Raw genomic sequence first — 27452 nt, 5'->3', positions numbered from 1 at the left:
ATCATTACCATGATTTTGTATTGTACAATACCTAACTTTGGTGTATCCAAAATGATCAAATGACACCTGCCTTCTAAACACACCACAGAAACATTGCTAAAATGAATGAGAAATGTTGATTTCAATCAGAAACCAAGACATGGTACATAACTAAGAATATTTCCATGTGATCAGACTCCACATCTGGTACTGTTACACTTTTTTGTTGTTAAGTCAAGTCAAGTCAAGCTTTATTTATAAAGCACATTTAAAAATGACCTCAGTTGACCAAAGTGATGTAGAGTTATTAAGATACAATATAATCATTCACAAATATACTAATACATACAAACAATAAAAGAAAAGTAAGAGCTCAATTTAGGAAATAAAAAGAGTAAAAAAGTAAAAAGCCAAGGATTCTTGCTTAGCTGGGACTGAACGCCAAGGAGAAAAGATGGGTTTTTAGTAGTGTGCTCAACAGACTGTGCAGCTCTAACCTGGAAAGGTAGGCTGTTCCACAGCTTTGGGGCCGCCACTGAGAAGGCTCTGTCCCCACGAGTAGAGAGTCTGGACCGAGGTACTGCCAGGAGCAGCTAGTTTGATTACCAAAGTGTTCTGGAAGTACTGTGAGGCTGTACCAGATCTGATAATTAAGATGGTGCCAGACCATTTAAACACTTAAAAACAAGTAATAAGACCTTGAACTGGATCCTAAAGTTAACAGGCAACCAGTGCAAAGATGCAAGGACAGGACTGATGTGGTCCCGCCGTTTCTTTCCAGTCAGCAGGCGGGCAGCTGCATTTTTGGACTACCTGTAGACGGCGCAATGCTGCTGACAAACAAAGGGTTACAATAGTCTAAGCATGATGTAACAAAGGGGTGAATAACTCTCTTAAAATAATTTCTGGGAAGATAAGCTTTTACTTTTGCTAATAGTCTTAGCTGAAAGTATCTCGTTTTGACAATACAGCTTATCTGCTTGTCAAACTTAATGTCACTGTCCAAAATAACACCAAAGTTCCTTGCAAAAGGGTGACAGTAAGGCTTAAGGGTGCCAATGGCGCTATCATAGCCATCTAACAGATTTTGTTGGCCAAATAAAATAATCTCTGTTTTGTTTTTGTTCATGGAGAGAAAGTTCACTTCCATCCAAGATCGAATATCATTGAGGCAGGCTAGCAAGACCTGGACAGAGGTTGTGTGTGCTATGCTCTCATCATTTGGCACAGAGAAATAACCAAACCTTATTCACAAAAGGTCCAAACAAAGCTGGCTTGATGGTGAATTTAAATGAGTATGATATGACAGTAGAGTTTCTGATCTGATTCTAGTCAGGGACCTTGGTCGGATGTCATACTCCTCTTCATTTCCTGTCCATTTCTCTTGGTGATGCTGAAAAAAGGCCAAAACATAACTCTGTTTCAGTCCACAGGAATGTTTTAGAAGCTTAGACTTCTGCTCGAGTTATTGCTGCTGACCTCTCAATAAACATTATTTCAAAACCTTTATATATTACAAACATTTTAAATGCTGCCCTGAAATTGAATTGTTTTCCTTCTGTTTGAAGTGTGTTTTGGGTTTTTAAGTGTCTTTCTTTTATCCACTCCTCACCCCACACTCCACCCTCATCCCCACTTTCTTTAAGTATTTTGCTCCTGTAAAAGCGATCTGTCTTTCTTCTCTCCCCTCCTCAGCCTATTCAATACCTGTCACTTTCCCTTTCTCTCCCCGCTTTCACCACTCACCCCCTCCCCTCTATTTCTGTTCACGCTCCCCTTTGCAGGTTATTGGGAGACCCCCAACCTTGCACTCACAGTAAATGAAGGAGAGAGAAAGTATACTACTCCTTGCTGAAATAACACACAATTCCTTTCCAGAACCATGAAACAGCAGCACTCACTTCACCTCCCCTCCCCTCTTTCCTCCATTCAGGCCATTAGCCTCCCTCTGTTTTTACACACCCTAAACTCTTTTTAGGAGGAGAATCCCCCCCGCTAGTCAGCTCATACAATCATCAACGCATGGATACACACACATGACTTTTTCTGCTTTCTTTTCTTTTCAATTTAAATTCCTCCTTTTGACTTTATGGCAGCTTTTTCTTTGTTTTCCCCTCTTGTTACTGTACTAAAGCTCCCTAAACCCACACACACCATTTGTGCGTGTGTTTGGGGTTGCTGTAAGCTTAGTGTTTATAGTCCCACAGGCACACACACGCACACACACACACACACACACACAGATACACAGAAACTATGTAGTTTAAACAGGGGCTCAATATATTTATGTCCAGCAGTAATATTTACAGCCATTACCAACCACATTTCACACACACATCCGGGGCAGATTTACAGTGTTACTTAGGAAATGTTAGGTCATATACAGACCATGTGCACACGTTTTCGGCGGATGAAGCCCATCGCACTCTCGTCTAAGAGGTTTTAGCCGGGCTATAACATATAGGCTCATAAATAACACAAAAACAAGTCTGTTTAGCAGCGTGAAGCTGTGACGGAGTGCACACATAAAGTTTCATGTGCTGGTTTCACACTTCTTCAGAGTAGAAACAACAAGTGATCCTTACGGGAGCCTTGTGACAAGATGGCCACCTGCATTCCTTCACTCACACACACACACACACGCACACACACACAAACACACACACACACACACACACACACACACACACACACACACACACACACACACACACACACACACACACACACACAGTGTGGTAAAGTATGAAATTCTTGCATGCTTTGTCATTTTATCCATGAGAGTCTTTTAGTTACACTTTGTCGCAGAGACTGGTTCACGTGGGAAATGAGGATATCAGTGCATGTGTGTGTGTGTCTGGCGGACGGGGGGGTAAAATTGACTACTCCCTTGGTCTTGACTCTGCAGTAGAGTGAGGAGGAACTTTCCAGCTGTTAGTGGCAGCTGTGAGAGAGAAGAGATGTTCAGAGAGTAAAAGAAAACAAAAGAGGAACGAATCAAGAAAGAGAGGAGTGAAAGACAAGAAGATTGCAGAGCTGACAGGGATCAGAGTGACAAGGAAATCTGAGAGCTCTGTTAGCATTGTGTGTGTGTGTGTGTGTGTGTGTGTGTGTGTGTGTGTGTGTGTGTGTGTGTGTGTGTGTGTGGATATATATCAAAGGGCCATACATTTTGTGGGTTTCTGACCACTTAGGATGGTTGTGGTTTCCCAGAGTATTGATACCCGATGAACCTCTAGCTAAGGTGTAAAAATGAAGATATACTCCTACTTTACTGTTGAAGTAAATATCCTGTATTGAAAAATGTTTCTTGAAAAAATTGAGAAGCGATATAGCAAAATGTATTTAGAACAATAGTTGGACATTTCTGGAAATACGCCTCTTTCCTGTTTTCATTTCTGTTGAATACAGACAGATATGCTGACGGTACACTCGCAGCCTGTTCCCTTGGCATAGCACTGTTGGCTCTGTCCAAAGGTTATAAAATCTACCTACTGAAATCTCTAAGTGGTAGATTTGTGAGCTTTAGAGGTTTGGAATGTGGATTTTGTGACTTTTGGACGCAGCCAGTTTATGTTTTCCCACCTGCTTCCAGTCTTTGTAGTAAGCTAAGCTGTCTGGCTGCTAGCAATAGCTTCATAGCTTTGTAGCTTTATATTGAAGCAGTGAAACTGTAATCTGAAACTATTAATTATAGCCATATGGCAGCAACTCTAATAGTCTACAAATATGCCAGTGCCAGCAAAAGAGCACGATCCAACACAAATGCTGGTGTATAGCTAGTTCACTATCTTAGCTAAGCATGATTTCATGCTAGATCTAGCTAATTAGCACTTCAAACAAAGAATGGACAGTGAATGGGCGTTTCAAGTCAAAATACTATTCAATTGTCTGTTCAGCGGTTATTTGTAATCTGTTCATCTTTTCCTGTTCGGTTGTTTAACCCTCCTGTTATGTTGCGGGTCAAATTGACCCATTTTAAAGTTCATAAATCTAAAAAAAAATGTTAAAAGTATTTTTTCGCTATGAAACTTCTTCTGCTTGGCTTAATTAGCATGAACAACATAGAAAATGTAAATGGTTAATTTCACACATTTGCAACCCCCCTGCATGTTTATATTACATAGATACCGTCCGTGGGTCAATTTGACCCTGCAGTCAAAGTAGGGCTAAAAGGAGTCAGAATTGTTAATATTAAATGTTTCTTTGCAACTGTGTGACATATTTCACCCCAATCACTTTCCAATATACATAAAAAAGTTTTAACATTAATTTTCATTAAAAAAAACGAGTGAATTATCCTCATTGAACTATGAACTGTGAGAATTAAAGAACACCAATACACTAAATATTGATTTTAATGATCATTAATGGAGTTAATGATGAGATTTAAAAAATGTTTATTGGGATTTTTTGGGTTGTGACACTTTTGAATCATTAATTATGCCCCAGGTCAAATTGACCCAGGAACATTATTGTTGTCCCTAAGAAACGAACATAACAGGAGGGTTATTGGGGTCAGCATAGCTTTCAGACGTGCTGCAGCCACCGACTAACTGGAATAGGCATTGGAAAATTGTAATTTCAATATAAGATAACATTGGCATTAATTCATTTCCTATCCATTTCTCTTGGTGATGTGATTTTTTCCTTTTAAGTGATGTGACTTTTTCTCGAAGTGATGTGACTTTTTTCATGAATGAATATTCCATTCACTAGAGTGGACTTGGACTTGGTAAATGGGTTTTTACTTAAATAACCCTTTTTTTTAAAAGTCTTTTCTGACTGCTTAAAGTGCTCTTACACTACTCATCACATTCATTCATTCAAACCACATTCACTAATGGTAGAGGATGCTATTGCAAGGCATCATCAATATTAGCTAATTCCATTCACATACATTCATACACCCCTGATTATGTCACCGGAAACTATTTATGGTTTAGGGTCTTACCCAAGGACACTTTGACATGTGTACTACAGGAGCTGGGATCAAACCACCAACCTTCCAATTGAGGCATTCACCGACTCTTCCACTGAGCCAAAGTTGCCCCCCAAGGAACAGCTGAGAAAAATCTCTCTACAACGTATATATGGTCTTTCAGTTTGAACTGAATTGGTGGTTTATTAACTGATGGTCGGGGTAGACAAAACCTAGGAGATCATCCAGGCTTCATTGTATTGGGGTTATGATTGTTGAATCTAAATGTCATGTCTATCCAGCTAATGATTATTGAGGTGCTTCAGAATGCACCAAAGCAGTAGAGCAAGCAACCAGACAGACATTCAGACATCAATGCTGCAGAATCTCACACCAACCATGGTTAAAAAAATGACATCGTCTTCCTCCAAAGTTCAGTGAAGTACAAGTGTAGAAAAGCATGAAATGGGAATGCTACCTCAAGGTTGTACTGTATTACAGCACTTGAGTAATTTATATTTTCGTGTGTGTGTGTGTGTGTGTGTGTGCGTGTGTGTGTGTGTGTGTGTATGTGTGTGTGTGTGTGTGTGTGTTTGTGTATCCCACAGGGCTGGGGCAAAGCTCTGTGAGTTATAGTCAGTACAGTAGTATAAACTAGCAGCGCTGTGTCTGCCTGATGTTTCAGCTGTTGTTTAAGTGCAGGTATGCTAAAACTCTTTCCACTGTACAGCCCCGTAAGGACTCTGCTTAAAGGTGCACAAGCATACACATGCTCACACTGATGCACGTGCACACACAGTCACAAACATTCTGTGGTCATGCACTAAAGCCACGGTGGATTTATGAGAGTAGTCCTTTCCAAAAAATCTATTATTTCCATATGGTTCTAATACCTTCTCTGACTGCCAAGAGCAGCAAGGGGACTAAATGAATTCATGTGTGTTTGTGTGCGTGTGTGTGTGTGTATGGGGTATAATTGCGTGTTTGCACTTACTCTAGGATCTCAAGTTAATTTTTCCTCTCTTTATTAACTGTTTTTCCTCAATTTTTCCTCACAGCAGCTCACTCCACCCTTATTTCTCCGGGGACTTTGAGAGAAATATCCATCTGTGTTAAATAGCTGCTGATTTCATATTGGATCAATGTGTAGCACTGCATTTTGCACTTTCTATCTCTAATTCTCTGTTTTTCTGTTCTCCAGGTGTGTGGAGGAAGTGCATTAGACTCCAGAGCGGAGCAGTGTGCAACGTTTAACACCCAGGAGTTCATGGGTCGCCTCTACAACTGGGAACCTTTCACTGAGGGTGAGGACTGAGTAAACACACTCTGCTGCACAGAGCTTCAATATCATAATAGGCTTATAGCTAAGAATTAAATGCTCGGAGAGGGAGGGAGCAGTGGGGAAAGCATCTGTAAAATGTGTGTTTAAGTGAGTCAAATGTTGCTCTGGCATTAGAGTGCATTGGCAGACCTCCAGTGCATGCCCAACCCTCTGCAATCCCTCCTTCCATTGAAGCAGTGCATGCAGTATCGAGGGTGTTGAGAGTCAAGGGGAAAAGAGAATGACTGGAACTCAATCTGCTTTTTATTCTTTGCTCTAAATGCTCTCCCTCCTCTCTTTTTCCTCTCATTTGTCCATGTCTCCCCTCCTCTCCTGCCAAACGTTCTCCTCCCTGCTCTGACTAAGCACAAAGATTCCTACTGAGTGAGATAAAGAGAGAGAGAAAGTCAGAGAAAAGAGAGGTGAGAGGTGATGGGATGCGAGTGTTTTTGTCACATGACGGCTGGGAGCAAAGGGAAAAAACGTGGCTCTGTGTGTGTGCCCGAATTTCTTTCTGAGTGTGTCCTTGTGTGGTTAAGTGTGTTTGTTTACTTTCGCGTTAAGAGTACAATAGTTCAACAGCATGGTGGAGATTGTGTCTATTTATCTTTGTTTTCCAGTGCTGGAGGGAAAGAAAGCAGATTGAGAGAAAACTCCAGATATTTGAAGAATTTGAGAGAGAAAGGAGAGTGAAAAGAGAATATATTGAAAACATGGGGACTTTGGGAGTAAGAGCAAGGAGTAGGGGAAGAGAAAGAAACACAGCTGTTAGATCATATCAAGCGTACAGTATTTGTCATTAGTGTAAGGTATACAATGAAGAGGCCTCTGTGTATAGTGTGGGCTCGTTGGCATGTGTGCTTCTGCGGTAGACGAAAGGCTTAGTGGATCTGAGATAACATGTGGAAAAATGTTTGTGCATGTTAGTGTGTGTTTGTCTGCCTGTGCACATGTAATTACTCTATCAGCTGGCTGACGTTCTTCAGCACAGAGCCAAAATCATTAGATCAGCAACATAAACCACTTAAATTAAGTCTTACTCTGTCTACAACAATACAAGCATAACACATTGGTCCCTTTGTACACAATGTGAAATACTGTGAGTAACGCACATATGATTCCATGAGATTTTAGACATATTTCAGTCACATGTTCTCAGGAAACACCAGATTACATGGCTTCATCTGAAGGGGGGAATGACAGGTGGAATTACTTCCAGCTTTTTCATCATAATGAAAACCAGATGTTAATAAACTTGCATAAAGTAATCAAAAATTGCATGCATTACTTAGTCTGTGAACACGATAACTGCATAAGTCACATCAGATATATTTTCAATGGCAATGGAGTTTGTTTAAAAATGGAGACAACAAAACCAGTGATCCCTTGCTTCTTTGCCAGATCATCAAACTCCATCTGTTGTTACTGTTTTGATTGGGAGGCTTTTTAATGGAAACGATACACTTAATGTTAAACCGGACATTAAAGCTGCTGTAACTGTATTGATCAATCGTATCATAAAGGACATCTTTAGAGAGCTTAAGGTGACAAACCCACAGCAGAATGCCCCTCAACCCTTGCACTCCTCTTTCCCATAGAGCATTTTAGCACTTTTCAGCATATTGTTTTGGTTGCACTTTCACCAGTATCACCAGATTTGTTAACAGAGACTGCTGGCAGATGTTTTGAGTGAAAAAGATTTGTAAAAGAACACCGTCCACCACCTGCTCAATGCCAAAACAACAGACAGACAAAACAATCGGCTAGCAAAGAGGGACTCTAGCAGCTAAAGAACAAAAGGTTTCCTGGTGTCCGGTGAAAAGATACATTAAAACAGAGTGAAATTGGACCTTGATTACTTTTGTTAGAAACATACTTTTGCAATTTACTCTGTGAGGTCTGGGTGTGTAGAAAGCCAAAAACCTTTTACTGTTTTAACTTTGTGTGCCTTGCTTTGTTGAGACTGTGCGGTGATACTTCAAATAGCCAAAACCAAAATCTTTAAGCATATTCTCATGGTTTTACGTGCTCAAACACAACTTGAACTGAACTAAAAAGATAAGTGACAGGGACACTTGGCAACTTTTATTCTGTGTCATGCTTCAGTTTTAAATTATCATACAGTGCTCTAGGGCGTATCGTTGGTGCAGACCTAGATTTGATTTATCCACCCAGATTCCGGCCTTTCTTTGCAGGGCTTGCATGTTTTCCCCCATTCCTGAGTGGATTTCCTCCTGCAAATCCAAAGACATGCTGGTCAGAGTGGACCATATGGACAAAATTATGGCGGCATTTTGTTTTGCAACCAAATCTTTTGTGATAAAGGTTTTTTTTTTTGCTCTAGGAATGCTTTATCTTGGTGAAATAAACTGGTGGGAAATCAGGCAAGTTGAGACATAAACTAAAATCAAACATACTCTTAAGTTGTTCTTGTAATTGCAATCTATTGTTTCCATAAATGGTATAATGCATTGCAAAACATTTAAAGACAGCTCTAATAAAGAAAAATACATGATTTCTTCAATTGTACATTTTGCCATATTCGCCAAACGCTACATTAAGAAATATTAAATGCATGTATGAGGTTGAATGTCTGTCCATCTGTAGTGTATTTAGGGTTTGCCCTGTTGCCTTGTATGAGCTCACCATCCCCCTGTGATCCCAAAGGATTAGCCGTTATAGATAATATGTGGATTGCAAAATGTATTTCCATTTCTGATGTTAGAGGTGCTGGTAGAACTCTTTAGCAGATTTTGAACAGTTACACAGATGCAGGCAGATCTAGACAACATATGCTGTACATCTGCACCGGGAGTCATCACCAGGGTATCAGCTGGAGTCTAACTGTCTGCATAAACACTCAGGCTTTCCTTTCACCGACCACCTTCCCGTTTCTGTGTTTGGAAGGGGGAAAGGGTGAGATTACTGTATTTATCCACTCTTAAATTCTCCATATCTGCTGTGCCTCCTTGCCCTTTTGCTCTAATCTGGCTTATTTTAAACCACTGTGTCCTTGCTGAGAAGAGGAGAGGAATGGACAGAGAGCTGAGAGGGGAAGAAAAACAGAGATGGGCCTCTGATAGAGGGAGTAAATCAAAAAATCTGGCATTAGAAAGACACATTCTATTCGTTAATGTGGGAATCTTTTGGATAAAAGGAGCCACCAAATGGTCAATGTCAGATTTATTAGTTGACTCTAATAGGGGTAGATATAAAACTGTATGTCTGAAGGGTTTTCAGATGACGTCAGCTGGGTCACACACACAGGATCGGTGCTGCAGATGATCCTTTCCACTCTGCTAAGTAAACTGTATCACACTGTTTACTCCAGCCTGCTCCCATTGGCTGCAGCCCAATCCTTCATATCTAGTTTCCCATCAGCACACTGCAGGCTGCGAGGAGTGTGTGTGTGTGTTTAAGCATCCAATGGTGTATTAGTCATTTATCTCCAGCTGCACTCATCTGTTTAGGACTTTGTGTGGTACTGCGTACATTTCCAGTTTGTATTTATGTTTGACCCAGCAGTCAGCTTTAGCTACTTAGCATGTGCTTTTTTACCTCCAGGGTGACAGCTGGGTTATGTATGTACTGCAAAATGTTGTGGCCTATGGTTTGAAACTGGATGCTTAAACTGTAAAGCTGCCACTACTGCTGTAAACCACACAAGTTATAGTCCTGATTCATCTCACTGGTCATGTTTCCCCCACAAGCTAAGCCCTCAATAGCACTTCCTCTTAGTTTTGTAAACGCTGCACGTGCAGGTGTTGTTTTACTTGAATATTCCCTTTTTTTCAGGCCTCATCCCCTCTCTGCGCACTCATCCTCCCCTCTTCCTGTCTCTCTGCCTTTCTCTTTCTCTCTCTCTGTTGGAGTTTGTTTAGACGGAGAGATAGTGAGGAAGTATATTTAGACGACATGTATTCCACTGTCTGAACACTAAGCTCAGAGAGAGAGATAAAAGAGACAGTGGACGAGAAAGAGAGGCAAAACAAAGGGAAACAGAGAAATGGCGAAGTAGCAAGAGACAAATGAAAAGGGGGGGGGGTCAAGGTGATTAGGAGTTGGAGGAGTGCTCGGGCATGACTTCAGTGCAGGAAAAGCAGAGATGGAGAGCAAAGGAGATGAGGAGGGTGAACACAGAGAGGGAGAAGCAGGGAGTGCATGAGTGGCAACATGTCTCCCACTTTTAGCTCCCCTCTCTTTTCTGTCACTGTCTCCAGTCTAATCTCACAGAGATAACTGTGACAGGCGGAAAGAGAGAACAAGTGCAGAGAGAGAGAGAGCGGCTGGGAACTCGGCCTCCCTTTCAGTTTCTTTCTAAATATGAACTACATATCTGTTTCCATGCAACTATCAGACAGTAGCAAAAGATTAATAGCAAAGAATGATAGTAAAAGAATAAGAATAACATGTGAATACATGTTATTGTACAGTGGTTATACCCAAATTACTACCCTGACGTTCATGCTTTCATCAAACTGTTTAAGTGGCTTGTTCGCTGATCTATCAACGTGAAGTTTGTAATGTGAAAAATTGCAGTTGTTGGCAGTGTTCTGTGTGTCTTTAGAGTGCAGCTCGGTGTAGTGACTATAAGTTTTGTTATTCCAGCATCAGACTCATCAATTCACAGAAAAAGTGACATAGATGGAGCAAGGAAGTATTGATGGCTTTCATGTCTCTGCCTTTGCATGTATTGCAAACTAGCGACACATCGAACAGCAAAAATGGCTTTCCAAATAGAGTTGTGGAGGATGATATGATATATGGTGAAAGCTACTACAGACTGATTCCTCTTGGCATAATACAAAACTTTAATATATCTGAATTATGTCTGACTGGTTGACTGAGTGAAACAGATTTGGTCTTAACTAGCCTCTATTACTCCTCTTTTTCTCTCATTGGCAACAGCGCCCTACAGCGTAGCGTCACAAGATCTTATGGAGTTTCCCTCTACAGCAGCTGTCAATCAAAGCAAACCCGGAAGTAAAACCCCATTTTTTAACCCCTAATAACTAACGAAAAATACATTTTTCAGTAAAAAGGGGCCTTGAACACAAAACAGTCAAATAATAGCTATATATCACCACAGCATACGGATATGAGAAACATTCATACGACGTGTATTTAATTTTTAAAGTTTGACTGCAGCCCCATTCAAATGGATGGGGGAGACAGAGTTTTTGACCCATACTGCAGCCAGCCACCAGGGGGCAGACGCTTTGGTGGAAGCTTCACCTCCAGCTGAGCGAGCTGCACCCCTGGTCCACATACGCTGATGACACCTTGTTGTATGTTGGAAAATAAATTTCTTTCCCAATCTTCCAAAACATTTATAAATGAATGACATTTTTACCACCAGCAAAGTAAACTCTGCTGTAATCTGGCACTGTTTCCTTAACACTTAAGAGTTGTAGCTGGTGTTTACCTGAGCTGAACAGCACTACATTTCCAGAGTATTTATAAGCAAAGCCATGCACCCAGATGTGTATACCCAAATTTGCCTAAAGAGTTTGGAAACATAAACATTCAACCTGGGCCAATTGCTGCGTGTGTAGGACTCTCTGACCTACTTCCAGCCTATACAACACACCTTAATGTTCTACACATATTTAGTCAGGCAAACAAAGGCATGAATCAGGATTTCTGACTCACAGATTACAAATATGCACATGTATTAAAGGTTAAAACAGATTTTTGAAGGGATCGTCTACTGCAGGAAGTCTATAGAGGTTATCATGTTAGCTACTTAACAGTAATTAGTTCTCCCTCCTAAATCTTACCTCCTTACAGCCCAGTTTTATCGAGCCTTTTGGACGTCCATTATTCTTTATATCAAAGGGTTGTTTTATCTCTGTGTAGAGAATGACCTTTGAATGTATGACATAATGCACACTATTTGAATTGTCTGTAGGACCCTCAAAATCATATCCAGAATCTGGTGACCTTTCGTCTTTGTTCTCTCCTCTACTGGGAGACTCTGAAAACAGTCTGTACTTTTGGCTACTGCTGAAAGGGAGTTTTCTCATGGTTGAATTAATCTTTAGTATTACTGTATGAAAATGAAGTTACACTGGTATAATATCAGAATCTCTCTATGATTAAATTAAAATTTCCCAAAGGAAGGACTCTTTGAGAGAAACGCCTTCATTTCAAACTGCTCCAAGGACAGAATAATATAACTGTACAATGGTTTCTGACCACATTTCTGGCAAGGTGTCATGGTGTGTGTGTGTGTAGAATAAAGTATTCTTTCTCAATGTGGAAGAGAAATATGAAACCTCAGTGAGAAGTCATAAATCTTGAAGGTCAGAATTTGTCCTTTTAACCCCTGAAGTACCACTGTCAAAAATTCCTCCCGCTTACGTATATGCACCTCAATCTATAACCTCTATCCATACTAAGAACTCACACACACACACACACACACACACACACACACACACACACACACACACACACACACACACACACACACACAAACGCAGGCACACAAACATCAGCTTCTCTCCTTAACCCTGTTGCACAACGTCCGTCTATAACCTTAAAGGGAAAGTCAAACAATGCAGCTCCTCCCTTTCCCTGACTGTCCTCCCAGCTCTTCTCTCCTCGTTTAATGAACAGGTCATATTTTTTGCACCTGCTGTACTACAATCCAGCTAGAACCTAGAGAGTCTTATGGAGAATTTGGGCTAGTTATGCTAGCTGCAGCTTATGTTACATATCTTTCTAACCCCACACATCAAGGTTTGTTTGTTTTTCCTTTCAACCTTCAGTCTTCAACTCTTTATCCAATAGTAATATCAGGGTTCCCACGCGTCCTGGAAAACCTGGAAAACAGTTGACCAGTTTTCCAGTCCTGGAAAACACCTGAGAAATGGGAGAAAAATTTAAATATCCTGGAAAATCACAGATCGTCCTGGAAAATGATTCCAACATGACTGCGTGTGACCTGACACGGTTAAAAAAAACACATCCCCATTCAACATTTGTGGCCATTTTTGTCATTCAGTTCTATTTAGGTCAATCAATGCACTGATCCTCTGATTGTTATTATTATTATTATTATTTATTTATTTATTTATTTTAGTAAGGCAGCTTCCAGATTCCTTTGCAGGCTCTTTTGCTTTTTACTTAGCTCATTATATATTTATTGAGAAAAGAGAAAGCTGAGATGAGAGTTGCCATCATTGTTACTAAGTTACACTAATAAAGTGAAGTGCTGTACATCTGTGGTTGCACTATTCTATTATCAATTTGCCTTCATTTTTAAGCATGTAAGAGATGATTTCATGGATAGCCATAGACTGCACGTCATTTTGATTTGATTTGATTTGATTTGATGTCTTTATTTCGAACATGTAAAAGTAAAAATACAAAAAAAAGCATACAAGTAGAAAAAAAGAAACAGTTAATCAAACATACAAGAAATAAAAAGAAACAGTTATACAAAAGAAAAAAAAAATCAATATTAGCAAGCCGTGAAACAATTTACTTTACATGTGCGAAAAGGAGTAGGGAGAAGTTAAAACGTATCTAATCCTACGCCTTCATTCACTATTATCTGTCATTATGCTAGTGCACTCCCACAAGTCAAATCTTCATATATTATCTTCATATTTACACCGACAAACAAAAGCAAACCCCTCGTGATTCTCAACACTTGTCTTCCTCCTTGTACCTCATGAAAATCATTTTTTTGTACTTCTTCTTCAACTGGATTATGTTCAGACATTGCTGTAGCTCCATATTGAGACTGTTCCACAGTTTAATTCAATGTAGACTTCCACTGAGAGAAACATATTAGGCTATTTAGGAACTAAATTAGGAACCAAATTTAGACTGTCATACCAGCTTGATCATCATTGAAAATGTCCTGGAAAATGATCTCTGGAAAAGAGTGGGAACCCTGAATATACAGTCAATGACTCACAGATGTTTGTGTCGCATTCATCAGAAGATAGTGAACATATTTAACAAGAAAAAGTCAAGATAACATTTCATCAGGAGTCAAGATTTAAGCAGAGAGCATATCTAGCAGAAGTGTATGAATCAGGTAAATGGAAGGCTTGACTCCATTGAGATTTCAAAAATACTTCCACCAACACTTAAAAAGCTCAGTTTTATGTTTGTTTTAACCTCAGGCTTCAGATATACAAGGTTACACGATGTCAATCAAGCTGGTAAGAATATTTACTAAGCAAGATGGTGTACTATTCCTTTAATTGTATTTCACCACTGGGACGTTGATGTTCGCTTTCTTTTGTATCTCACTCCTTATCCCTTTAGAGGTCCTTTGTATTCTCCACTTGACTTTTTGTCTGCCTATTCTCCTGGTACTGAAGGACTCCAATTTCCTTCTTTACCTTGAAGCTATCTCCTCTCTCCCTGAGGTTTCCTCTTTCTTCTCTCTGTCCAGATACATGCCTCCCAACTGTGGGTGTCTGTTGGGTTCCTCTCATAAATCAAATCCTCCTCAGGCTTATGTTTTCACCGCTCCTCTGGGTATGTTTCTCCTGGGAATGTGCTGCAGAGAGTGCTCTTACATTTAAGCGGCAGGGGAAATAATGAATTGCTTTAGTGCTGCTTGACACTCAGGGGTTAGATGGTCTTACCTCGATTTCCTGACCACATGGAAAGACGCTCATCACCCAGCTGCGTTGTCTACAGGCTAGACAGATGCAAAAATGAAAGAACTGGAGGTCCCACACACGTATGCAACTTAACTGTGCCATAATCCACCTAAACTCTGTGTGTGTTGCAGTTGGTGCAGACAAGCAGTGTGAGCTGACCTGCAGACCTGCCGGCTACCGTTTCTATGTTCGCCAGGCCGAGCGGGTCCGAGATGGGACCCCGTGCTTCAACGTGAGCACAAACGATGTGTGTGTAGAAGGACAGTGTCTGGTAAGTGTGTATAAATGTGAATTTTTGTAAGTGTGTAAAATTTGAGATTCAACTAACTGGGCCCAAGACTCTACTGTCTAGCCAAGGTTGAGTAAAACCAGAACCTGGCTCTCTCTCTAGTCTCCTGTCTGGAGGCTGATTTAAGCACAGCATTCAAATTCGGGTTGTCTCCAGTCTTCTTTATAACCCCGCTCTGGACCTCTTTCCTCTTTGTCTTCTCCTCTTCCTCTCATTTGCCTTTTTTATTCACTTTCTAATCCTGCCCTTTTTACAGCAGACCTTTTTGTTTCTGGTTGGAATCAGTCGCCAATTTGCACAACAATGGTGAAATAAACACTGGCAAGGGACATGAAATGTCAACAAGATTCAAGCATCTTTTCTCTGCTCCTCCAGCTTCTATATCCCCCCCCCCCCCCCATTGTCTGACCCATCACTAACAATCTCTCACCTCCTCTTGCCAGACGGAGGGCTGCGATGGAGTTCTGGGATCTGGCTCTGTGATTGACAAGTGTGGAGTGTGCGGTGGGAAGGAAACATCCTGCCGAAGGGTGGCGGGGAGATTCCAAAATGTCACAGTCCCCCTTGGTTACCACAAGATCCTGGACATCCCAGCCGGAGCAACATTCATCAACATCACGGAAAGACGAGCAAGCCCGAATTACCTGGGTAAGATCTTGTAGATGCAGAAAAATCACACACACACACACACACACTCATACACACACAAGCATTCACAGATTTCTTGAAAATGCTGGTGGCAGGTTTAGGAAAAGTCAGATTTTGGATTGAGATTTGGCTCATGAGAATGTGTGTGCTGGCTTGGACTAAATCTGTGGGTGTTTTTGCCTTGCCGGCTCCAGGCAGAGACATTTAGAATTGTAACAGCCCATAAAGAATCAGTGGAGTGTGTTCGTGTGTACTCGTGAGTGTTTGTCTTACCAGCTCCCCCTTTGGTAAGGAGACAGCACTCCAAAGGCTGTGTTTGTCTTTCTGAAAGTGTGTTTGAGCTCATGGGGTTTCCCTCAGAACTCATTCTTTTGTAGACTAAACATGGTCAAAACAAGAGAAGAAAACTTGACCCCAATCTTTCTTCATCTACCCCCCACCCCTTCATTTCTCCAGCCATGAGGAGCGGGACAGGGGCGTCTGTGGTGAATGGACGTTGGGCTGTGGATCCACCAGGGGAGTACCAGGCGGGAGGAACCACCTTCACCTACGCTAGACCTAGAGCACAGGCGGAGGGGGAGGAGGAGAAAGGAGAGTCCCTAAGAGCAAGAGGACCCACCACCACCCAGCTACTGCTATATGTAAGCACAGGAAGGCTTTCACTTTAACCCTGTGAACAAACATCCACCATGGAATAGCAACATTAAGTTAATGAGAAGAATTACACACAAATTCGTAGACACGTGTGTATGCACATGTTGTTCTAAACCTGAGGCTAAGCATGCCTGCTCTGTGTCAAGATCCTCTAGATAGACTGCATTATATTGGCATTATGGCAGGATGAAGATAGCTATACCAGAGCTTAGCCTGAGCCACATCATGGTATCCAGAGCTCAATAATAACAACTCTAACCTCAGGCTAAGATCTTATGAAAGAACGGGAGTCATCTGCAGCTTTGTATCCAGCAGCTACTGAGCAGGAGGGGGTAAAAACAGCAACCATTGGCCAAAGCCAGAGTTCAAACTCCCCTGGAATCACTGGCATTTTTTAGGCTTCATTGGATTTTGAAATAAGACATAAAAAGACTAAAAGTCAATAACCACCCAAGTAGTGCTGCAAGAATGTAACGTTCAGTACATGCTTGAAATGAACTGTTGATGAATGAATAACAGAGAACGGAGACCGAGTTTTGTGGACTTTCCCCACTGGTGGGACAAAATTATAAAGTCTGTGACCCGTGGATAGCACCACAGAGAAAAGATCAATGTAGAGGGTTTATTGTTTTTACTGTATTTTAAGTGTTAGTTTTTAGAAATCATCATTGCAGAGGTGAGATATAGAATTAAAGAGCATCAAAAGGTAGTTAGTTACTTCAAAGCTCCTGTGAGGAACTTTGGGTGTAATGATTTTAAGCCTGATTTCATCCTATACATGTGTTCTATTAGGGATGCCCCGATCCTACTTTTTATGTCCCGATACCGATACCTGGACTTTGGTATCTGCCGATACCGATACTAGCTGATCCGATCCCGGCGGTTGGTAATATAACTTTGGCACCCCGCCCCGGTATCATTTGTGTGTGGGAAACACATTAAAATTAGAATCATGAAACAAAATTAGGCAAACAAACTGACATGTTCAGGAAGGCTGGGGTTCAGGCACAGCAGTGTGAAACATTATTTACGTGATGGTGAACTGTACCTGGGTTCCAAGTGCTAAACCAGAGGGCTCCCATTATATTTTTCAGCGTGACTGCCATCTGTCGAAACATTACTGCTGCATATGTTGCAGGTTTCCGGCGGAGTTGTTAGCAAAAAAAGCATGCACCTAAACTGCAGAGCTTCTGTAGTTATCCTCCATCATGCTCTGATGGCAAAAATGCACAGACCGGCCGGCGCTGATGACGTAGGAGACGCACATGGCTGTTGTAAACCCCAGAAAAGTATAGAACTGAGATGAATAGATCTGCCATATGGATCGGCACTATATATCGACCCCTTGTCACCGATATCTGATCTAGCTCTTTGAGTCTGATCTAGCCAATATTCAATACCAGGATCGGATCGGTGCATCCCTATGTTCTATTTAACAAAACATCTCATCCTGCTTATTTTTATAAATCAATCATATAAGTCTCTGTTAGTCTTTGCTATTGAAAATGTTAAAAAGGATTGTTTCGGCAGCTTGCAGTTACTCATTTTTCCTGACACCTACCCGTTGCAGTGGTTTCAGGCGTTAATAACAACAACATAGAGACAATCCATTTTGTCATTGATGGTCTTGTTTGCTTTTATAGGTCATATATGAGGCATCAGTATTTATTTAAGTCTGTTTCAAAACCAGCGAAAAACTTCTCACAGGAGCTTTAAGACTGAAAACAGGGCAATATATGGCCTGAAGAAATCCAACGATTATGAAGCTTAATCAGCTGTTGTCACATGATAGCAGCTGATTATGTTCAAAGGACCTTGACTGTGTAAGGTTCTGTAAGACAGTCTGCAACGTTTATATTAAGAGGAGGGAAACATAGTGACAAGCAAACACCCTGCAGAGGTATCCTTATGCAGTCCCTGCCGGTTCCTGTTCTGTAACTCACCTTGACCTTTGACCTCTTTCTGGGGGAAGAGAGATGTTCCTGAAGCTGCTTTAAGGGTGTTTCCCATCACTAGCTCCTTCTCAGCTCTATTTCTCTCCCTTCTTTCACTTTCTCCAGATCATTTTCCACAAGGAGAACCCGGGCATCAACTATGAGTTTTATGTCCCCGTGGAGAAGACTGAAGGAGAGAGGGAGAGGCTGACAGAGAGAGAGAGGGAGCCACCCAGAGAGGCACCCAGAGAGAGGCTGAGGGAGCGAGAGCCAGGAAGGGCACCCCTACGTAGTGCGTTCACTACACTTCATCTTTTTACATTTTCCTTCTTTTGATTGACAGCTGTGTTCCATTCATGTTCTTTGTAGTAGCAGAGACACCGGGTCCTTCACAGTCATGTTGAATACAAAGTTGAATCTTGTAAGTGTCAGAAATGAATCTTAAATCAAGTAGAAGATCTCGAGATTCATTCTTTCCAAATTACTCAGTGAAACATTATTGCACTCCACGTCCTTGGAGAATGATTGACGTGTTTATGGATGAGGATGGGTGTGGTTGTGGGCCAAGTGGGAGGGATTATTGTGTTTTTCTGTTTGTGTATGACCTAGATGGGAGGCTATCTGGTCCACATGTTCGCTGTCATGAGACCCTGACCTCATTATGACATCATTAGCCTCTGACTCACTGCTTTCCCCCTATTTTCGATATTTCAACATCCAGCTCTTCTCTCCCTCTTTATTGTGCTTTTCTCTCCCTCCTCACGTCTGTTTCCCAATCTTCTCCTCTCCCTCCAACTTTGTCTAATTTGTCTTAATGTCCATCTTTGTTTTTACATCCATCACAGGTCCTCTCACTGTGTCGGTTGAGAACCCTCCTCATGCTCCACCTCCTCTTTCACTCCCTTCTTTCCCCTCACACACCCCTGACCGCTGGGCACCCGAGAGGTCCCGACCTCGGGGTTCTGCGCCCAACAGGAATGCTCGGATCCCTCCTCGCACTGACCTGCCGCCTGACACTCAGCCTCCGTTTGTGTGGAGGAGAGGTGAACTCACAGAGTGTTCTGTTTCCTGCGGCAAAGGTCAGAATCAGATAAACCTTGTAAATCTTCATAAATGTCATTTTTTTTAATAAATTGCCCCAAATTCAATATTCAGCTTACCTCCACTGGATGCTGTGACGCCTCCCTCCTCTGGCTGGAGGGTGCAACTACAAGTACAGAGGGCTAAAGTCTCTCTGTGTATATATATTCTTCATTCTCCTTTTTCCGTAGGTTACCAGCACAGAGTCCTTCTATGTATAGATCGGCACAACGACGAGGAAGTCCCTGAGAGAAAATGTGACTCTGCAGCCAAACCTGTCCCTGAGGAGGAGCCGTGTAACACACACCCTTGCCCACCATTGTGAGGGAATACACAGTAATACATCATAGAGACATGTCAGAGATTTATATCCAGCTCAGAAAACTTCAGTCCTCCAGGAAAACAGGAGACAGTGCATTTTTTGTAGCTTGTAACTCACTGCATGAAAACTACTCTGCCCTTTATTTTTATTGCCCTTTAACTTTTTTTTTTTTTTTTAATTAGGTAAATTTTGAAAATGAGTGCATATTTAGATTTGTTTAACCCACAAATCATTCGCTTTTGGGGCCTTTAAAGGTGAGAGAAATGTTGACTGTGATGACTTGATGAAAAGATCACACAAATTGAAGGTTCCATGTAACCCAGTATTTTGGGACAATGTAAATGTCAAGCTCTCAAACATGATTTGTGTTTAGCTGACATATAAATTTAACTGACAGAAAGTCACAGATGTACTAGAATATTTTATCTAAAGGCATGTTATTTTGCATTATTTTCTGGTAAAATGTAGCTTCAACATGTCTCTTCATGTTCACCATCTCTCTCAGCTGGGAGGCGAGTTCGTGGTCAGAGTGCAGCGTGTCCTGTGGCCCCGGGTTGCAGCAGCGGCAGCTCCAGTGCAGGCAGAGCTTTGGGAACCGCTCCACCATGGTCCACCCACAGCGCTGTGCCAACCTCACCCCACCAGACTCCACACAGGCGTGTCAGCTCACTCTCTGCTCCCACTGGGAGGTCAGCTCTGACTGGAGCACGGTAGGTCAAAAACACCAGGGTATTACTGGTACAAGCGTCACCTGATGGCTGAAACAGAGGCCAAATGATGCGTCATTAAATCTGTAAAGGAAAGAGAGAGACAGTGGGTGGAGTTGCCTCTCAATAAATACCAGGGATTTGGGGAGAGGAGTTCCTATTAGGCGTGTTACATTTCAAAATATGACGCTGTGTGTCTCAGAATTTAAAAACTGTGTTAGTAGGTCAGAATCAAAAAATTAAAGGCTTCTAGTCTGAGATACTGAAAACATGTGTGTTGGATACACATTTTTTATGAATGATTAATTTAAATTTTCCTGTTAATCACGTCAAATTTTTTGGGTAGAGCTCACCGCTTATCTCTCTTTAAAGATTTGTCTTAAGAAATATTGTGCTAGTGATGCCATGTAGCATAATGTAAGCCATGTTTTGTTTTTTGTTTTTGTTTGTTTGTTTGTTTGTTTGTTTTTCTGTCTGACTTTATTCTTTATAATCTGAAAAACTTCTGAAAATCTTAATAAAAACATGGTTTAAAAAAAAAAATATTTTGGGTAAATCGATAATACTCAAATAGATATTGACGCCAAGAAATCACAGTTTGAACCATAAACATCTGATTATAGCTTTAAATGACAAATGAAGCTAAATTAGCTTTTAATTTTTTTATCCATTGTCTAACTTTTATAAGACATGCTAGTACTTGTGACCTCTGTCTTTCATTTATCTTTTATGTTGATACATTTCTCAAATTGGTTGTCTTTTATTACTATTTTATGGCTGTGAGAAGAAGTGCTCAAAAGTATTGATGTATTTATAATCCCTGAGCAATCTCTTTTGTCAACTGTAACTGATCAACTCTAATTTTCTAACAAAGTTAAATGGGATGTAAGCCTTGTTATATGACTTCATTACATGCCTTTTTTCATGTGCTCATAGTCATTCTCATTCTTCTCCTCTCCATTTGTCACAGTGCTCAGTGGACTGTGGAGTTGGCAGGAGGACGAGGAGTGTGCACTGTGTCAGCGATCAAGGCGCCGTGGTGAACGACAAGGAGTGCAACACCAGAGCTCGACCACAGGGAAGCGAGGAGTGCAACATGGGCCCGTGTGTAACAAACTGGTACTTTACTGGCTGGTCCAACACTGTGAGTAACATAGGAACACAAGAACCAAGGAGGAAAAAAAACATTAACAGCAGCACTTAAGCGTAATCCTCAACATGATCTTCCACTTTGTTCCTCAGTGTTCAGCGCAGTGTGGCCCTGGGGTGCAGAAGAGGGAGGTGGTGTGTCTGACTCGAGGAGGGGTGAGAGAGGGTGAAGGAAGTGGGGACTGTGTTGGGGACAAGCCAGCAGAGATGAAGGCCTGCAACGGAGGTCCCTGTGTGTCCACTACCATGTGGTACAGCAGCCCCTGGACACAGGTAGGTAGGATGGAGGGAGAAAACAAGAGAGGAAACACAGATGACTTGATAAGTGATGGAATGAGTCTGTTTTTTTAACTTTTGGTATGTTTTCTTTTCAGTTTCTAGAAAAGGCTTGAATTTACACAGTTCAAAACATTCTTTGTGAACCATAGTCTCTTGAATTAGCACTTAAAATAAAATGTTGTGTCATCACAATTCTTATTTGTTCTGTATTTTATGTGTAGGTTGTTTATGTAGTTTTCAGAATGAAATGACATAATGCAGAAATGAATTGCTCATAGTAGTGTTCCTGGTATACAGTTTTTTTGTTGGTCTTTCAGTGTAATGTCCTCTGTGGGAATGGAACTCAGCGTCGAGACATCATTTGCGTCCAGAAAACGGGGAATGATTTGACAATTGCACCAGCCAGTGAGTGTGCTAATCTGGACAAACCTGCTGCGGTGCAGCAGTGTGAGATGGGAGAGTGTCAGCCGCAGTGGTTCACAACAGAGTGGAGCGCAGTAAGAAATGATGTGACACAATAACTATTAATGGAAGTTAACTTTTACTTTAAACCATGTTACTAACACTCTCTCTGCCTTGGTTTCCAGTGCTCACGTTCTTGTGGAAAAGGCTTACAAATGAGGGAAGTACGGTGTCTGACAACGGACAAAAAGCACAGCCATGAATGTGATCCCAGCACAAAATCTGACCAGGAGCAAACTTGCAACACGATACCCTGCAGTCCACAGGTCGCAGGTTAGTACATGAGACCATGTGAGTGTATATTCATTTAGGTGTCTATTATTTCTTCTCTGTACCAAAGACTTCCTTCTCCTCTGTGCTCACAGATGAAAACTGCAGAGACAGACGCCATAACTGTGTGACGGTGGTTCAGGCCAGGCTGTGTGTCTACTCCTACTACAAAACTGCCTGTTGTGCTTCCTGTACCCACAGCGCACAGCGCGCCAAGAGGCACTGACCCACCAATCAAAGACAGCCCAGGTGTGCGAGAGGCAGGGATTAGGTTCAAAGGGCTCATCAAGTTCTGAATGACATGGACAGCCCAGGGTAGACTTGATCCCTGAGACAGTCAACATTTAGCTATTTTCTCCCGATTCTTCAGGGAAAACACTGTGAAAGCAGGCGGTTTCTTTTTTCCAGTTTTCATTATGCTGTTTATATTGTCTTTTAGATCCACATCCCCCACTGGTCTGCTCCTTTTTCTTTATGCAGTAGCTTTACATGTATCACGCAGGGCTGAGTGATGCATTTGCTGTCAATTCACATCTTTTCTTTGGCTAAGAGATTGTAATGAAAGGTGCTCCCTGAGGACACAGCTGTGTTTCAGCAGCAAAATTAGCTTTTTTCTCATATCCTCTCTTATTTACAAGGACTTAAAACAGATGTAACCAGACATGCATACCACTAATCATGAAAAAAAACTGTGCTGAACAAATAATTAGCATGTGTGCTAGATAAACTGTGTAATAACGTGTGCTGACACTGAAAATCTACAGTGGCCACCCCACAACTAAGCTAGAAGGATTTCATTTATAAATTGTTTTTCTTTTTCTTTTTCTGTTCTGCCAAAAAAAAAAAAAACATCATGAAGTGTTCTCTTATTGTTCACTTCAGTGCTGGGATAAATGAACCAAAGGTGTGGGGCAATCATGGCAGTATGTGACCAAATATATCAGGGCAGTAAGAGATGAGATTCTTCCCACACAGGAAGCTTACAGATATGGATTTTAAAACCAGAAACATAGACGCTGTACACTCCTTCAATGTTGACATGTCAGTTAAACACATCTGTAGGCCTTTTGAAGAAGAGCTGCTGAAGCTAGCTTTATTAGACTAAGTGCCTGATAAGATTTGTAAAAAGAAAAATACATGATACACAGGTGATGTTCTACCCCTTTTTTTATGTCAACAAATTACAAAAACATCTTTTGACTTCCCGGTCATTCTCTTGCACTCGGCCCCGAACCCAATTTGTTCCTACTAATGTTGGAAATCTCTGACGATGGCATAATTATATAATTAGAATATTTTTCCAAAGCTGCAGAAAAACTGTAGTTTTAAGCAAACATTACTCAAACAGAGAAACACTTGTTATTGTAAGGGACTTCTTTCTCCCACAGATTAATACACATCAGTGCATATTAATGTCATCAGGGCTGTGTAAATGGAGTTGAGTGTAAGCAACTACTGTGCTCATGTTCCTGTCAGTAATACAGAACCCAGTGCAAGAGTGTGACCCTTTAGTGTTTTTTCACATTTTGGAAACAGTGCTGCTCTAGAGCTTTATAAGCTACATGGCTGGTTTTGAATTTGTCATGCATTGTCTTGACATCACAAAAATACAGAATGCATGCCCTCTGACCATGAACTTGGCAATGCACACATTTGTAAAAGTGATTCACTCCTGGCTGACCTAATTTTATATTTTGAGTGATCACGTCACTGTTACGACTGCGTTTACGTATCTAAAGAAGAACTTCACGTCCTCCCTGTTTTCCCACCTCATCTCTATATATATTTCATGTGGCTCCATCATTTTCTTTTTGGGAGGGGATGATGAATCTGTCCTATGAGAGTAGGTGAAGCCTTAATTAGTGTGGAAAAAATGCTGCTTTCTGTCAACAGCTTTTTGATGGAGCAGCTCATCATACTGATCAAATGCAATCATTATTCTTTGACCTGAAAGTAAATATTCCACATTCTGAGAAACAACCTCTGTATATGTGTGTAAGTACTTTTTATGCCTTATCTCTTTTTCTTACAGCTGATTTTACTTTTTTTCTCCACACCTCTTTAAAAGAAACACACACACAATACTCCCTGCTCTCTCAAAAGAGGAGGGGTCTGTATATTTGTCAGATATGTTTTAATGTCTATATTTCTTTGAACATAGTAGGCGCTTATGTTTTATGACTGAGTAGAGTTATCAGAAGTGTTGTTGTAGACTGCATATATTCACATCAAACTGTCATACTCTTATTGTATTTCGCATTTGACAAGAGAGCCAGCGACTCTATTGTACTGAGTTTGGAGTGTATGTGTGTGATATGTCTGTATATTCACGTTTAGTGTATGTCAGAGAGTGTGTGGCTGTGAGTGTGTCTGGTTGTGTATTTTGGGTGTGAATGTTTCATTCTTGTCTCTAATCCTTCGTAGTAAAAGTACTTTTTATATAAAACAAAAAAAGGATAGTAATTTATCTATTATCTAAAGAACATGTAATTTATTTTCTCTTTTAAGGAGCTGTAGCAAATTTTCTTTGTTACCACCAGAGTTTATGAGATTATTACTGATATACAGACTTTTTTTTTTTTATCGTGCAAAAAACAGAAAAAAGAAACAGTGTGGAAAAATTATTATCTCAAAGCTTCATTTTAAATAAAACTGAAACGGGAACAAAGTGTCATCTTTTATTTTGTCCGGTCAAAGGGGATGATGTTACCAGTTCTCTCCAATGGATGGTGCTGTTGAGTGTTATTTGTGAGTGAAATGTTTTCCTCAGGAAACTGGTGGTCTGTGGGGCACATTTCTCATTTTGGTGCCAAGTCTGCATTGTGATTGGTTGTTTGCATGTTTATTTTGTGTCTGAATATTGGATGAGGTCTTGATTTCAAGCCTGACTAAGTTATGCCAAAGATATTTTAATAATTTAAAGTATTCTTTATTAATGAAAAAAATGCTGATTTTATTTTTTATTGTATTATTTTACTTACATTTTATTGTTGATACATTATTAATACCTATTTCTATTTCTTAGACGGTCTCACAAGAATGCATCTGACCAAAGTGGCAAATCAGCCGTAAGAATGTGTACAGCGCATTTATAACATTCACATACAAGACAATGAGGACCTCAATAACAAGAATAAACCATGGCATTCAGAATACAGTATACACAGTATACAGTATTTATACTGAATATTGAGTTTTAGAGTTTTACACAAAGGCAGTATTCTGAAAACAGGTTTATAGTGCAAATTATTTCAATAAATGAAGCTATTGCTGAATTTACAAAGACAAGGAAGGACAGAATTGTTTCGTGAACCAGGACTAAGTGGATTTGGGGGCCCAAGTAGAACAAATAAAAGCACAGATAAGGAGAGAGGAGTGAATCAACTTTTTATAACTAGAATTTGGCTCAGAATAAAAGGTTGTGCAATTGAATGCCCTTTGTGGTTAAAAGTTGCAGGAGGTTACCAAATGACAAGGAGCTAAACAGGATTTTAAAATGAGGTTCCTCCAACATTGACATTGCAATGCTACTTTAAAACCTTATTTAGATTTTTAGGACAACAACTATTATACTTTTTACTATTTTGACAATACATTTTGGGACTTTATTGTTGTTTCACTTTCCCTTTTGTATTTAAGTATAAATAAACTACAGTTGTTTATAATTTAATCCATATTAATAGTGTGTGGGTATTACTTTTAAACCCTGTACAGCTTATTATAAGCTCCAAACAACCAGTAGGCTCACATTATAGATGTATGTCCTTAATTCCCACGGTGTAGCTAAAGACCCTGTTAGGATTCCTTAGATGTTATTTTAAATTCCGATGCTAGCAGTGGCGGTTCTGGGGAGGGGCCAATAGGGGCCAGTGCCCCTGTAAAACTGAACTTGGACCCCCTTGTGGTCCCCCCTCCTCACCAAAATAATATTATACAATAAAAAAAGCTTCGGTATCGCGCAAATGTTACAGGCGGAACACATGCGTGTGGCACTTGGTTCCAGTCCTTTAGAGCGCTATGGGACTCATGTTGAGTGTAAACCGCCACACAGCTGCTGTCAGTCTGCATTTTGATATAGTACACAGTAGTATATATGTCTAGTATATAGGGATGGACTGATGTTTTGCCAGTTTGTTCTCAGCCAGTCCTCGCCCTTCTCAGTCTCTTTTGTCAGGGTTGAATGTGTGTCCCCCCCCCCCCCCCCCCCCCCCCCCCCCCAGTAAAATTGGTCTAGAACCGCCACTGGATGCTAGTGCACTCTTTAGCACTATCTTTCTATAGATAACTTTGAACACTGGGAATCATTTCATGCATGTTCAGATAATTTTATAAAACTTATGTTCTTTGATGTGTTGGCAAAATTCTTCAGAAATATAGGCCAAACTTTAGCCTACAGGTGAGTGGAATCAGGGATTAGTCATCTATGGAAACAAACAAACAAACAAACAAACAAACAAACAAACAAACAAACAAACAAACAACAAAGGTAAGCAGCTCATAGTGAAAGTTTGTCTTTGCTCTCCATCCACTCGCGTGCGTCGTAGTCTTGTCTGTCTTGGCGTGTAAGGAGGCTTAACAGCTCCGATGGCGTGATGCCCTCTGCTTTCCTGCACACCGTTCACACCCTCTGGCCGTAGCGAGCGTTGCAAGCCTCTTTTACGATAAGGAGGCCCCTAGTTTGGTATATATACGTGCACTATGTGTATGTGCGTGCGGGTGGGTGTGTATATGGTAAGTGAATGTTGCGGGGGATGCTGGTTCACAGAGGGCACGAGGCAAGGCAGGCAGATGGTGACCTTTTGGAGTA

General features: G+C 40.9%; 1 protein-coding gene across 1 annotated transcript in view; it reads left to right on the top strand.

The window, feature by feature from the left end:
* adamtsl4 (ADAMTS-like 4) overlaps nt 1–24625 on the top strand; it is a 43671-nt gene extending 19046 nt beyond the window's left edge. The window contains exons 5-17 of the mRNA XM_034697473.1: nt 6102–6204; nt 14983–15122; nt 15584–15788; nt 16245–16429; nt 18503–18668; nt 19222–19455; nt 19648–19777; nt 20284–20488; nt 21456–21629; nt 21728–21907; nt 22231–22410; nt 22501–22648; nt 22741–24625. Of these exons, the coding sequence (XP_034553364.1) occupies nt 6102–6204; nt 14983–15122; nt 15584–15788; nt 16245–16429; nt 18503–18668; nt 19222–19455; nt 19648–19777; nt 20284–20488; nt 21456–21629; nt 21728–21907; nt 22231–22410; nt 22501–22648; nt 22741–22871 (2181 nt within the window). The 3' untranslated portion in view covers nt 22872–24625. The remainder of the gene's footprint in view (nt 1–6101; nt 6205–14982; nt 15123–15583; nt 15789–16244; nt 16430–18502; nt 18669–19221; nt 19456–19647; nt 19778–20283; nt 20489–21455; nt 21630–21727; nt 21908–22230; nt 22411–22500; nt 22649–22740) is intronic.
* The last annotated feature ends 2827 nt before the right edge of the window (nt 24626–27452 follow it).

The sequence above is a fragment of the Notolabrus celidotus genome, chromosome 12 (genome assembly GCF_009762535.1).
Source record: "Notolabrus celidotus isolate fNotCel1 chromosome 12, fNotCel1.pri, whole genome shotgun sequence".
NCBI classification, from domain to species: Eukaryota; Metazoa; Chordata; class Actinopteri; order Labriformes; family Labridae; genus Notolabrus; species Notolabrus celidotus.
This window is presented reverse-complemented; position numbering and strand designations above follow the sequence as displayed.